Below are 12,430 nucleotides of genomic sequence, written 5' to 3' on the forward strand. Positions count from 1 at the left end.
TGGTTTGCAATAGCCATGCCTTGTGCATCATCATCGTCATCTTCATCTAAATTCAATTGATCTACAATAACATCACATCTTATGTAAGTTAGTAATTAATATGCAATTATCACATCATAAAATTAAACAATAGAATTATATTAATAAATTGTATAAAGAAACAAACCAATATCATCTATAATTGGTTGAATGACATTATTGCTTATGTTTTCACGTAAAGATCTTGCCTCCTCATCTGTTAATAATGGTGGTGACTCCTCAGAAATCCAATTGTAATGATCCTCCATTGTTTAAAAATTAATTGGGTCATAATTTTGGTGCTTCAATTGATTCCTATTTTTTTCCAATATTCAACATGAGCAAATACATACAAATATTTGTCCAAAAGAAAGTAAACAATCAATTTTGCATAATATTAATACCTTTGTTGGAGTTTTAAGTTGTACCGAACATAGACAAGATCATTCAACCTTTTATGTTCTAACCGATTTCTCCTATTTGAATGAATATGCTCAAATGCACTCCAATTTCGCTCGCAACTAGAGGCACTACAAGTTTGACTTAAGACACGAATAGCCAATTTTCTCAAGTTTGGTGCACCCAAGCCATATGTTTCCCACCATTTATCTGAAATATTGTAAGCAATAAAATAAATTAACATTCATACTAATTTTGTTCAACTGTAATAAGAATTAAAGGTAAAGCTCACGAATTATTTTACCTGGCATAACTTTATTTCGTTCCCAAATAGCTGCTTGCCTTCCAAAATCAAACTCAGATTCTCTGAATATTCTCATCTCAGCCGTTAAATTGGATAGCAAATCCACATCCTGATATGCATGCCTCTCAATAACATCTAAAAGACCAGACGTTGTCAATTCGTGTTTTTGAAACTCCTCAGAATTGAAATGACATCCTGGATTTAACCAATATCCTGCAGCATGCAAATTTTTACGAAGTTGTGAATCCCATCGGCTATCTAGGATTCTCAAGTATGGCTCCACCTTTCTCTTTTTTCTTTGAAACCTTTTGATCATCTCCTCTCTTGCTTTATAAAAGGCCTGATAAAGATAACCCATGGAAGGCTTCTCTTCGCTATCAACAAGACGTAACAGCCGCACAAGTGGCTCAGTAACTTTCACAATGTCAACACACTCTTTCCAAAATCTAGAATCTAAGACTTGCTCAACAAATCTTTTAGCCTTGACATCCTTAGAATAGGCTGAAAGTGTCCACTCTCTTGATGTTACCATTGATCTTAATGCATCTTTTTGAGCCAATATGCTCTGCAAAGCAATGAAATTTGTGGCAAAGCGAGTTGGAGCTGGTCAAAGAATTTCTTTGCCTCCAGTAAATTTTCTCATTAAATGCAACAGATGACAATGGTTAGATACATACTTCGTAATTTTTGAAGCATGTGTCACGGCCTCACCCTCTTCCTCTAACTTGCCAATGTCTTGTAACATCAAATTAATACAATGAGCAGCACAAGGAGACCAAAAGATCTTGGGAAACTCAGCCTCTAATAATCTTCCCGCAGCAACATAATTGGCAGCATTATCAGTCACAAATTGAACAACATTTTCAGGCCCAACAAATAGCACAACTTCTTTGAAAAACTGAAATAATAAATCTGCAGTTTTAGAAGCATGAGAAGCATCCACAGACTTCAAAAAAATAGTTCCTTTAAGACAATAAACAAGAAAATTAATAAGAGTTCGCCTACACCGATCAGTCCAACCATCCGCCATAATAGTGCATCCGGTGTGTTGCCAAACATTGCGATAACTCTCAACAAGATTATGGACCTCATCAACCCAACTATCTAGTAAAGCACCACGTAACATATGCATGGTTGGAGCTTTAAAACCTGCACCCATGTTACACACAGCATCAAACATTTCCTGAAAGCAAGGATTGTTAGCTGCATTAAATGGGAGGGCGGAAACAATCATCAACTTTGAAATAGAACGGCGAGCTTTCCAAATCACTTCTTTACTTTGTAAAGCGCTTTTTATGGTTGGTTGAGCTCCAGGAGTTGTTCTTGGAATAAAATAAGAACCCATGGTATTCTTTCCTTTTTCAGATTTGGAAGGTGGTTGATTATCAACATGTCTGATATCATCACAATAATCACCGCTTTCTTCTTCTTCAAGTTGAACTTTTCTTTTTTTCTTCTTACTTTCATCAACACTTTTTTTTCATTTCATCACACACCTCGGCTGGAACCTTTTTACATGGCTCAACTTGCCCTTTTTCTCCGGCCAAATTACTCTTCAACCGATTAATCCCTCCTCCTCTGATAACTTTATTGCAATGCTGACATATTATAACAGCTTTTCCATCTTCAATAACTTGTCTACAATGCCCCCAGCTTGGATCAGTTTTCCCCCTATAATTTGGTTTAGAGGAATTTTGAGATGATACTTCTTGGGATGGTGTTGAACCAGGTTCAGCATATGACATCTTTGTGAAAATAAATCCGCATGAAACATAAATCAAGTATATAAAGACATCAACAAATAATAAATATTTTGAAATATTTACTAGTTTTTATAAAGACATCAACTATGTATCTATTGCCTCCACTCAGCAGATTCATCCATTGCCTCCCTGTTAGCAATATCAAACTGTCTTCTGCAAACAGTTGAGTGAACCAAACACATTCATCATAGAAGCTAGAATAAACTAACCCTATAAGGCTGCAAATATAATGGTAAAATACAAATTCAAGCATCCCAGCAGTCACAGAAGAACAATACTTCTTTTAGCAGTGTCAATTGAAACCATGAGAATTGTAGGGATTTTTTTTGCACTATGCAGACATGGGAATTGAAAGATCTGAGCTATCCCCTGAATGATAGCCCTCAATTGGTTTGATAAAAAATCAGAGAAATATGACAAGTACATGCAATTTATGATATTTATTTGTGCTTCATATAATGGGTATAACTTTAAATTAAAATCAGCAAGGCTTTGCAGAAAATAAACCAAAAAATGAACAAAACAAGGGATCTTTTCATTGTTTTCAAAATAAAAAACAAATAGACTCACAAGAGTTCAACACAAGCAGAATGAACATAACCTCTAATTATTAAAAAACAATATTTTTTTCCTCATTAATGACACTGAAACAGAAGAAAAATGAAAGATTATAAAGAAGGGGGACCTTAAGAGCTCAGTGTCATAAGAAGAAATATTGTAGTCAATAGCCCAAAGCCTGAAATAGACTGCAATACCCATTAACATTAGAAAAGCCATACACACTAAGATTGACCTTCTCTTCCCTCCCACCGTATACTCTAATCACCAAGTTCTAAAAAATAACCCCAAAATCATCCTCTTGACGAATAACAAAAATTGAAAATGCATACAATGACAGATACAGTAACAAAAGTTAAAATAAAATTACATGAACACATTAAGATTAAGAAGAAATGAGAACAAAAAATTCAGGTTGTAATGGGAGGAGGTCGTGTCTTCATAAACATAAATATTAAGTTTTCTGCAGATGATGTATAGATCCACATTATCAATAAAATTCAGCCACATAACAGAAATTAAGAGTTAGAAAGTTGCAGGAAGTAAGTTTAAGCCGAACGAAGAGGCACACACATAATAAAATTCAGCCACATTATCGTATCACACATAATAAAATTGATTACCTGCTTTTGGAGAACGAAGAGGCACTGCAAAGAAGTCAAGGACGAAGAGCAATGTCAATCTCAGCTGATACAAGGTGGGTCTCCTTTAGGTACTTGAAAGAAACTATCCGAACGGCGAAGGAAATCAAGGAATATGAGATATACGGGTGGGTCTCCTTTAGCCTTTAGGTTGAAACTTTTGAAGCACAAAAAATGACCTCGTTTTTGTAATATAACTCATTTTATTTTATTTTTAAAACATGTAACCGGTCCAAACCGGGTCTCCTTCAACTCGCCGAGTCACCGAGAACCGGCCGAGTCGACCGGTCCAAACCGGGTTAACTGCACGACCGGTCCAAAGAGCAGATCGAACCGGGGAACCCACCAGGTCACTGAGACCCGGGTCGACCCGGCCGGTCCGATCCGGTTTTTAAAACACTGCTATTGACTATTACTGCCAATACTGTGCACACACCCACGTCTTGGCTAAGAGCCTATTGCTTGTGTGCAGTGATTGGGATACTGGCTATAAGCCAACTACGGTACCTATCTCTAAGGTATCCTTGAGCGCATACCACTCGGTATAGCAATACGATCTTCTAAGACCTAACGTAGTTTATATAAGTGTATAAATTATTCATATTTTTTTATCATTTATTTCCTTTTCTTCATCCTCTCTACCGTCAAAATTAATGCATTAGTATAACCATCCTACAACTATTTTATGCATTGCTTTATCTTTTCATATTTTTTCCTAAAGGCAAAATTATTTTGCCTTTAGATAATTGTGTTATGTTTTTTGGGTTCTTAAAACTGTTTTGTAGAATAGTTAATGAAACAAGTGTTTTCTGTGTTTTTTTGTTTTGAAAGTTAAAAGTCAAAACATAAAACAAAAACAACCCAGATTTATCTGTTAAATTTGATTCTAAAAATTAAAAAAGAATTATAAATTTTAGAACTATTTTTCTAAAACAGACCTTATCAAATGGAATTTTTTTCTTGAAAATCAAAAATCCATTTTTTAAAAATAGATTTCAATAAGACCTGATCTCTGAAGACGATTTTCGATTTTTCTTCAAGAATGTTACTATTTTGAAGACTTCAGCAGAAGGACTGCAACATTAGTTTTTCCAGCCCTAGTTGGAGCACAGAGGAGAAGATTATCATGCTTGAAGAGGGCCATTGGCGGACCTATTTGGTTGCCACACATAAATTTGGTCATACATCTTTTTTTAGTAAAGAAGAAATATATTTTTTAATTAATTAGGAATGTCACTTAGGGAACAATTTTAGTAATTGCATTGTCAGGAATACAAAGCAGATACTAAGAAACAAACACATCTTATTTACTGCTTATGTTTTAGTGGTTTTATATCATTAAATTGATTACTCTTTTTTTATGTTAAGTCGAAGTTTTCTTTTCTTTTGTTGTTTGAGGATTATACACCTCATATTATATGAACGAAATTTTTTGTCATGTTAAGAAAAAGACAAGTTATATAATATTAAAGAAATTGAGATGACACATTATTCAATGAATTGTTCTTTTCTTCTTAATATGACAAAAATTTGGTTCATGTAATATGAGGGATATAAATCCCTTTTTGCTTATATTCACTTATTTTTTAATGCATTTAAAACTTTATTTTAATTTTTTTTAGGGCACTGCCCCCAAAACTATCTCTACTAAATATGCATATATAAATAAATTTTCGTGAGTCTAGTGAAGAGGGGCAGTGTTGCAAAACATTTCTCTGTACCCTATTCAACCGCGTCATTCCTTTAAAGGCTCGTTGTGCCCAATAGGTCATAGAGGATATTTCTACAAGCCATAGTTTGTTATAACAAACTTTGGCAATTGATAGGATATATAGATGTAAAACCTCCTGTGCATCTTCTGTGCAGTGTATGACTCAGAAATGAAACAAATATTCACTTTTACTTTTCCTTTTTTCTGGTAAATATTCTAACAGTTTCTATATTGCACACATATTTCTCTGATATCTACTTTTCAGTGTTATTTTGTCTGTTCAGTTTGAGTTTTCTTCATTTCTTGAATGCTAAGATTAATAAGAAACACAATTGTGTAATGTTAGATGTAAAATTGGATTGTTTAAACACCTATATTTTACTTCCTATTGGACTGTGAATGGACTAATAAAACAGGTGAAAGACCCAAAAGGTAGGGGAAATCATCCCATGAAGGTAAAAGTAAAAAAAAGGACAGGAGATTTAGATAAATTAACTTACTGTTATTACCACTCTATTGCACGAATTAAGAACACGTGAACAATTGGCTAAGTTGAAAGAGATCTAAATCGTAGGATGCTGATTAATCTAAAGGACAACAATGCTTGAAGTTTTTGGGAGTTTTAGTTAGCTTTAATTAGGATTTTCAATTTTGACTAACAAAAAAAAAAAAACACTTCATATAGATTTTTAGTTTTCAGTCTTTAGCAAGTTTGTTTTCACTTCTTGAGTTTAGTTTTCTGCGTTCTTTGCAAGGAACACGTGAGATTGGAAAAGCCCAAGAATCTTCAAAGTTTCAAGTTCTAATATGTATTTCTTTTAAGCTTTTATAGTTCTCAACATTTGTATTCAAGTTCCTGGTCTATTCTTCTTAACCTTTTTACACTTGAATTTAGTTTGATGCAATGTTAATGCAATTTCTATAATTTTTCTTTTGTTTACTGTTAAAATGAATATATGATTATCTTTACCGGAAATCTAAAAGATTGATAGGTACCTTTATTTTTGAATAGTGTGTGCGTGATTTTTACAATTCGATTAACAAGATTTTTAGCTTCAAGAAACCATGGAAATGGATCTTGAACATTCTTTTTCATGATTTTGTAATTGGAAAATTAGAGGCTTATGATATTTTATTAATTGAACCCTTCAAAGGTTAAGGATAACCTAAATTGAAAATTCATCTTTAGACATTAAGGGTGTGCATGACAACCTTCCCGGAATCAGTTCTTTTTAAATTTCTGTTCCCGGGAACAAAAATGGATAGGAAACTCGTTTGGTAAAACCGGTTTATTTTTTTGTTCCCGAGATGAACCGATTTAATTTTTGTGCTGGGGAACAGAAAAAAGAATAAAAAATTTCTGCTTTTTTGTTTCCTGACACAAAATAAGAAACAATTGTCTCTCTCAATTACTCTCCATCACTACCATTATCATCACCACCACCATCATCCCAACACGACTACCACTACCATTGTCGTCGTTGTCATCGTACCACCAGTGCTGATTCCACAACCACCTCCATCCATCGCCACATCACCACCACCACCAAGCCACCACGACCGTTACCACCACCACTATTGCTGCAGCCACTGCCGTCACCACCATCACCATGTCGCCACTGCCAAGGCCACCACAACAACCACCATCGTCGCAGCCACTACCGTTACCACCGTCGCCGCCACCACCAACTACCACCATCATCGTCACAGCCACTACTGTCTCCACCACCACAGCCACTGTCGTCACAACCACCACCACAACCACTGTCGTCACAACCACACCATGCCATTATCGTCGCCGCCACCACCGCTGCCACGACCACCACCACCACCATCGTCGTAGCCACTGTCGTCACCACCACCATCATCGCAGCTACTGCCGTCACTACCACCATCGTCGCAACCACTGCTGTCTCCAGCACCACCATGTCTTTACCACCACCGCTTCCGTCAACAACACCACTGTCGTAGCCATTGCCGTCACCACTACCACCATGCCACCGCTACCAATCACTGCCACCATCGTCGCAACCACTGCCGTCACCACCACCACCATGCCGCCACCGCCACCGCAACCAATCACCATCACCATCGTCGCAGTCACTGTTGTCACCACCACCAACAACTACCACCACCATCGTCACAACTACTACTGTCTCCACCACCACAATGTCATTACCATCACCACCACCACTACCGCCGCCACCACCACCACCACCATCGTCGTAGCCACTGTCGTCACCACCACCAACATTACCACAACCACCGCCACCAAATACCACCACCATCGTCATAACCACTGTTGTCTCCAGCACCACCATGTCATTACCACCATCGCTATTGTCGACAGCACCATCGCTGTAGGCACTGCCGTCACTACTACCACCATGCTACCGCCACCAACCACTGCCACCATCGTCGCAACCACTGTCGTCACCCCCACCACCATTGCCACCATCGCCACCTCTTCCACCACCGTCGTCGCAGCCACTGTTGTCTCCACCACCACCACTACCGCCACTGCCACTGCCGTCACCATCACCATCACTACTGCCCCCGCCACTATTACCACCACCACGACGTCACCACCACCACCACCACCACACCATATGAAAAAGAAAGTGTAATTTGAAAAAAACAATTATGCTTAACAGGAATTATATTTCATTATATTATTTGTTATGTTATCAAATACAATTCTCATTCTTAAAATAAAAATAAAACATGTTATCAAACATTTTTTTTCTTAGAAACTGTTCCAAGACACAGAAATAGAAAAGAATTGTTTCTTTTCAGAAATAGTGTCAGGAAACAGAATGATTGTCATGCACATTCTAAAGATTGATTTAAATACCTTGGAAAAGGATTTAATTGGGTTTGGACAACTTGAATTAGGAAATTCCAAATAATGCTTCATACGTTGAATTTTTTGGAAAAAGTGCTACGACATGTAAAACACAGGAATGCAACTTAAAAAATGGAAATCCATGACTTTAGAAACCCAGGAATCTATTACCTGTTATTAGTTGAATTGATATTACAATTTTCTTTATTGAATCTTTTCTTTATTGAAAATTTAGTTAGTTTGATTTCTAGAATTAAAAGTTGATTTCTTGCAATTTAAGAAAGATTAGACTAGAATGTAAAAAAAAGACTAAACAAACCGTTAATTACTTGAGAATAATCTTGATTTTTTGATCCTAAATACTAACATGTAACAATCCATTTTGATTTACTTTCGGGCACCAATAGTTAAACAGTTCAAGTTTTGATTTTACTCCGTTGTAGTGATAATCGATTGTACAAGATTGACTGTTACAAATTAAATAATGAATCCGTTCTTCTAAGAGATAAATTCTTTACCGAAGTATCACAAATTCCAAATGTGATATTTCAAGTCTAAGTCGAACTGTCAACAATTTCGCCTTGTAACAATAATGATGAGATTATGTGTTTTATAAATTTATTTGAGTACAATCATGTTGACAAGACTTGACCAAGAAGTTGCTATGTGCCCCGGGTATATTCCTTTTAGTCTGATTATGACATCAAAATTGATTTTAGACTGATTTTTACATATTTGTATTTTAGCCCATAAATTTTTATTAATTGCACTTTTGTCCAGAAGTGACTTTATTCCATCTAATTATATTTCTCATATAATTAATCCATTTTAATCAAGATTAAATTTTCAATCCACTTTCAAATTCACAATTCACATGTTAGGGTTATTATATTTCCCAACAATAGAACCCCTAAATTTTGCATAGTTCACATTTGTACAACATTTCTTATAGCTAGATTATACAATCATAAGTTGAGAACTTTGCTACACAATTCAAACTCACGTTTATTAATTACTGATCATGTAAATGCCGCACCTAATCATTTCTGTTCATGCTATGTACCACGTAATTTAAAATTATTTTCCCCTAATCTTCTGAAAAGGGTTTAAAGAATAAAGAAAAATTAAAACCAAAAGAAAAAATAAAAGCAATTGTTATTTGTTAAAAGTTTTTTTTTTTTTTGGTAATAATTGTTAAAAGTTTTTTAGGTGGTCTGTATCTAGTTTTGGGCTTGACTCAAAATCAGATTCAGTTGTTACGTTGATATAGTGTAGCAAATTCATAGCCAAGAAGGTGATAGGTGGCATTGTTGCAAATCAGGAAGGTGGCGAAAGAGAGTGGGTCATCACATTTAATCTTTTAAGAAGATCCACCATTTGAGTCTCCAACAATTATTCCAATAATTACATATCCGATTTGACCTATGGACGAATACGCAAGCATACGTTTCATGCTTGTTTGGGTAATAGCAATGAGATTCCCCAATATCATGCTAAGAATAGCTAGGATTTCCAGAAGAAGATGCCATTCGTTTGATGAGAAATAAAAAGGAATATCGAAAATTCGAGTGGCTGAAGCTGAAGCAGCTACTTTCGAAGTAACAGAAAGAAAAGCAACGACTAATAACATACAATTTGGTAAGTGATCAAAGATTTTAACAGCTTTTGGCTCCATGTCACATACTTCTTGGTCCATACACAATTAATTCTTAATCTTTATTATAAATTGTTGGGAACTCGGTTCCCTCAAGCTCGGCTAAGCATCCTTTGTGCGGAAGTCAATCAACAAGATCCTGATCTCGGATCTCGGCAATACCTCGGCCTGAACTTCACCAGGTTGGGCAGCGCAGCGTAAAAATTAAAACAAAAAACAGGAGAGAGAGGAGAAGAAGAGAAGCAATTTTTAGCATGGAAAAACCTTCTCCAATGAAGAAGTAAAAACCCACGGGACCTAGTCCAGATCAAAATCCACTATGAAAATAATGGTTACAAATAATCAAACTCACCAATGTGGTGGTTAGCTCAACCTTTCCAACAATGGTGATAATCAAACCTCCCTAGAGATGTTTCACTCAAACTCTCTAGAGATCTCTCAAATACAAAACATAAGGCTTTGCTCAAATCTCTCAAATAATTCTATCAAATTTTCTCTCTAATCTCTTAACCTAGCCTCCACCCACAACTAATGAATATATAGAGGAGGTGAGATCTAGGGTTAGGGTTTTTAGGATACCCCTCAATGGGCTTGGGCTTAGCATTGAAGGAGGAAGCCCAATAAATCTCCCCCTCCAACTTCAATGCGTCGGCTTCAGCAACTGCCCGGCTCCTTCACAGCAGTCTTCAAATTTTCTTGTTGGAACTGGCTTCGTCATCATGTCGGACCAATTTTGGTCAGTGTGCATTTTGACGAGTTTGAGCTCTCCACCTTCCACCACATCCCAGATCCAGTGATACCTTACATCAATATGCTTAGTGCGGGAGTGATAGGTCAAATTCTTTGCAAGATGGATTGCGCTTTGATTGTCACAACCGAGCTCGTACTTGTCTTGATCATGGCCGAGTTCCATGAAGAACTTCTTCATCCACAACATCTCTTTGCTTGCCTCAGTAGCGGCAATGACTCAGCCTCAGTTGTTGATAGTGCAACACATTTCTGTAGTCTTGATTGCCAAAAGACAGCTCTTCCGGCAAATCTCATCATATATCCCGTTGTCAATTTCCTCGAGTCAGAATCTCCCCCTAAATAAGAATCCGAGTAGCCTTGCAACTCGGCTTTGCCTTCTCCAAATCGGAGACATAAGTCGGTCGTACCTCGGAGGTACTTGAATATCCATTTTACTTCTTCCCAGTGCTCTTTGTCGGGGTTTGACAGATATCGGCTTACCATTCCAACAGTATACGCCAAGTCGAGTCTAGTGCAAACCATTGCATACATCAAGCTTCCGACGATGGATTGGTACGGGACCTTCATCATCTCATCTTTGTCTTCATCAGATCTCGAACATTGCTTCTGATTCAGCTTTATGTGTCCGGCTAGGGGGGTGCTCACTGTTTTGGCTTTGTCCATGTTGAATCTCTTCAGAATCTTCTCAATATACTTCTCTTGACTCAGCCATAGTAGCTTCTTCTGTCTATCTCGGATAATCTTTATTCCGAGAATCTGCTTTGCAGGGCCGAGGTCCTTCATTGCGAAGGACGAGCTTAACGCCTTTTTCAGGGCGGCTATCCTCGATTTGTCTTTCCCTACAATAAGCATGTCGTCAACATATAACAACAATATCAGAAAATCTCTGACCTCATGACACGAGCTGTCGAACTCGCGCAAATTAAAAGTTATTTTTTTATTAGGGTTCAAAAAATTTGTAGTAAAGTGGAAACCCTAAGTCGTCTCTCAAGGAAATTGTTTTGGTAAAAATCGCTTATGATGACAGAAAATTAAAAGGGGGGTTTTGGATTTTGATTGAATAATTAAAAAGGCAGAATAAAATTTGGAATAAAAATTCGTAATTGAAAATTAACCAACCTAAGGTTAGGGTTCCATGGACGTCTTTCCTCGGATAAAAAGATATCAGAATCGTGATTGATCGTCAATCGAATCAGAATCCTTATTTCCAATTGACAACCCTCTCTAAGCGATCGCTTAGCATTTGATCAAATACGGTGCTTCTACTCATACAATCGCAGAGTATCAGCCCATTTGATTTAAGGTCATAGGGTCAATCAATCTAACCATCAAATCTGATGATTAATCCCTTTCCATAATCGCAATCGCGAACCTCAGATTGAATATCCACGATTGCACGATATCAATCTGAGTTGGAAAGGGAAACGAAACTGATTTAAAATAAAGCGGAGACCCTCAAGACTAATCCATGGAATCCGTTACCCTTAGGTTGATTAAAAGGTTCTTAGCCTCGCATGGCTAAGGTAAACATGATTAAAATAAAATAAAAAGAAGAAGAAAAAGATGAAGAACACGAAGAATGCTCCAGAGAAAATGCTTTGATCCCAAAATACGAAAATTCAGAATGAATAATAGTTTCCTACTCTGCCGTCATATACCCCTACCCAAATCGGGTTAGGGTTCAGTTCTGATCGGCCCATCTGTCTAAAATACGAAATAAAATAAAATAAAATAAAATCAAACTTGACTTTGGGCCACTTATGTAATTGGGTTTTAATTTAAATTAC

General features: G+C 36.7%; 1 protein-coding gene across 1 annotated transcript; it reads right to left on the reverse strand.

Annotated features, from left to right (window-relative positions):
• Window positions 1–415: 415 nt before the first annotated feature.
• On the reverse strand, window positions 416–2,466 carry LOC133285965 (uncharacterized). Its single transcript, XM_061483291.1, has 4 exons — window positions 2,218–2,466; window positions 1,395–1,904; window positions 722–1,286; window positions 416–627 (listed from the first exon to the last, which is right to left on the reverse strand). The coding sequence occupies exons 1-4, from the start codon at window positions 2,464–2,466 to the stop codon at window positions 416–418; spliced, it is 1,536 nt and encodes a 511-aa protein (XP_061339275.1).
• Window positions 2,467–12,430: the final 9,964 nt, after the last annotated feature.

Source organism: Gastrolobium bilobum, unplaced genomic scaffold (genome assembly GCF_033153095.1).
Source record: "Gastrolobium bilobum isolate Gb01-03AN ecotype WA unplaced genomic scaffold, APGP_CSIRO_Gbil_v1 utg4364, whole genome shotgun sequence".
NCBI classification, from domain to species: Eukaryota; Viridiplantae; Streptophyta; class Magnoliopsida; order Fabales; family Fabaceae; genus Gastrolobium; species Gastrolobium bilobum.

Bases quoted from the DNA above. Each gene is read 5' to 3' on its own strand.
- LOC133285965 (XM_061483291.1), bottom strand. From the start codon at position 2,466: ATGTCATATGCTGAACCTGGTTCAACACCATCCCAAGAAGTATCATCT. The intron at 1,905-2,217 runs GTGTGTGATGAA...CCTTGCTTTCAG, and splicing joins GTAAAAAGGTTCCAGCCGAG to GAAATGTTTGATGCTGTGTG. The intron at 628-721 runs GTAAAATAATTC...ACAATATTTCAG, and splicing joins ACGAAATAAAGTTATGCCAG to ATAAATGGTGGGAAACATAT.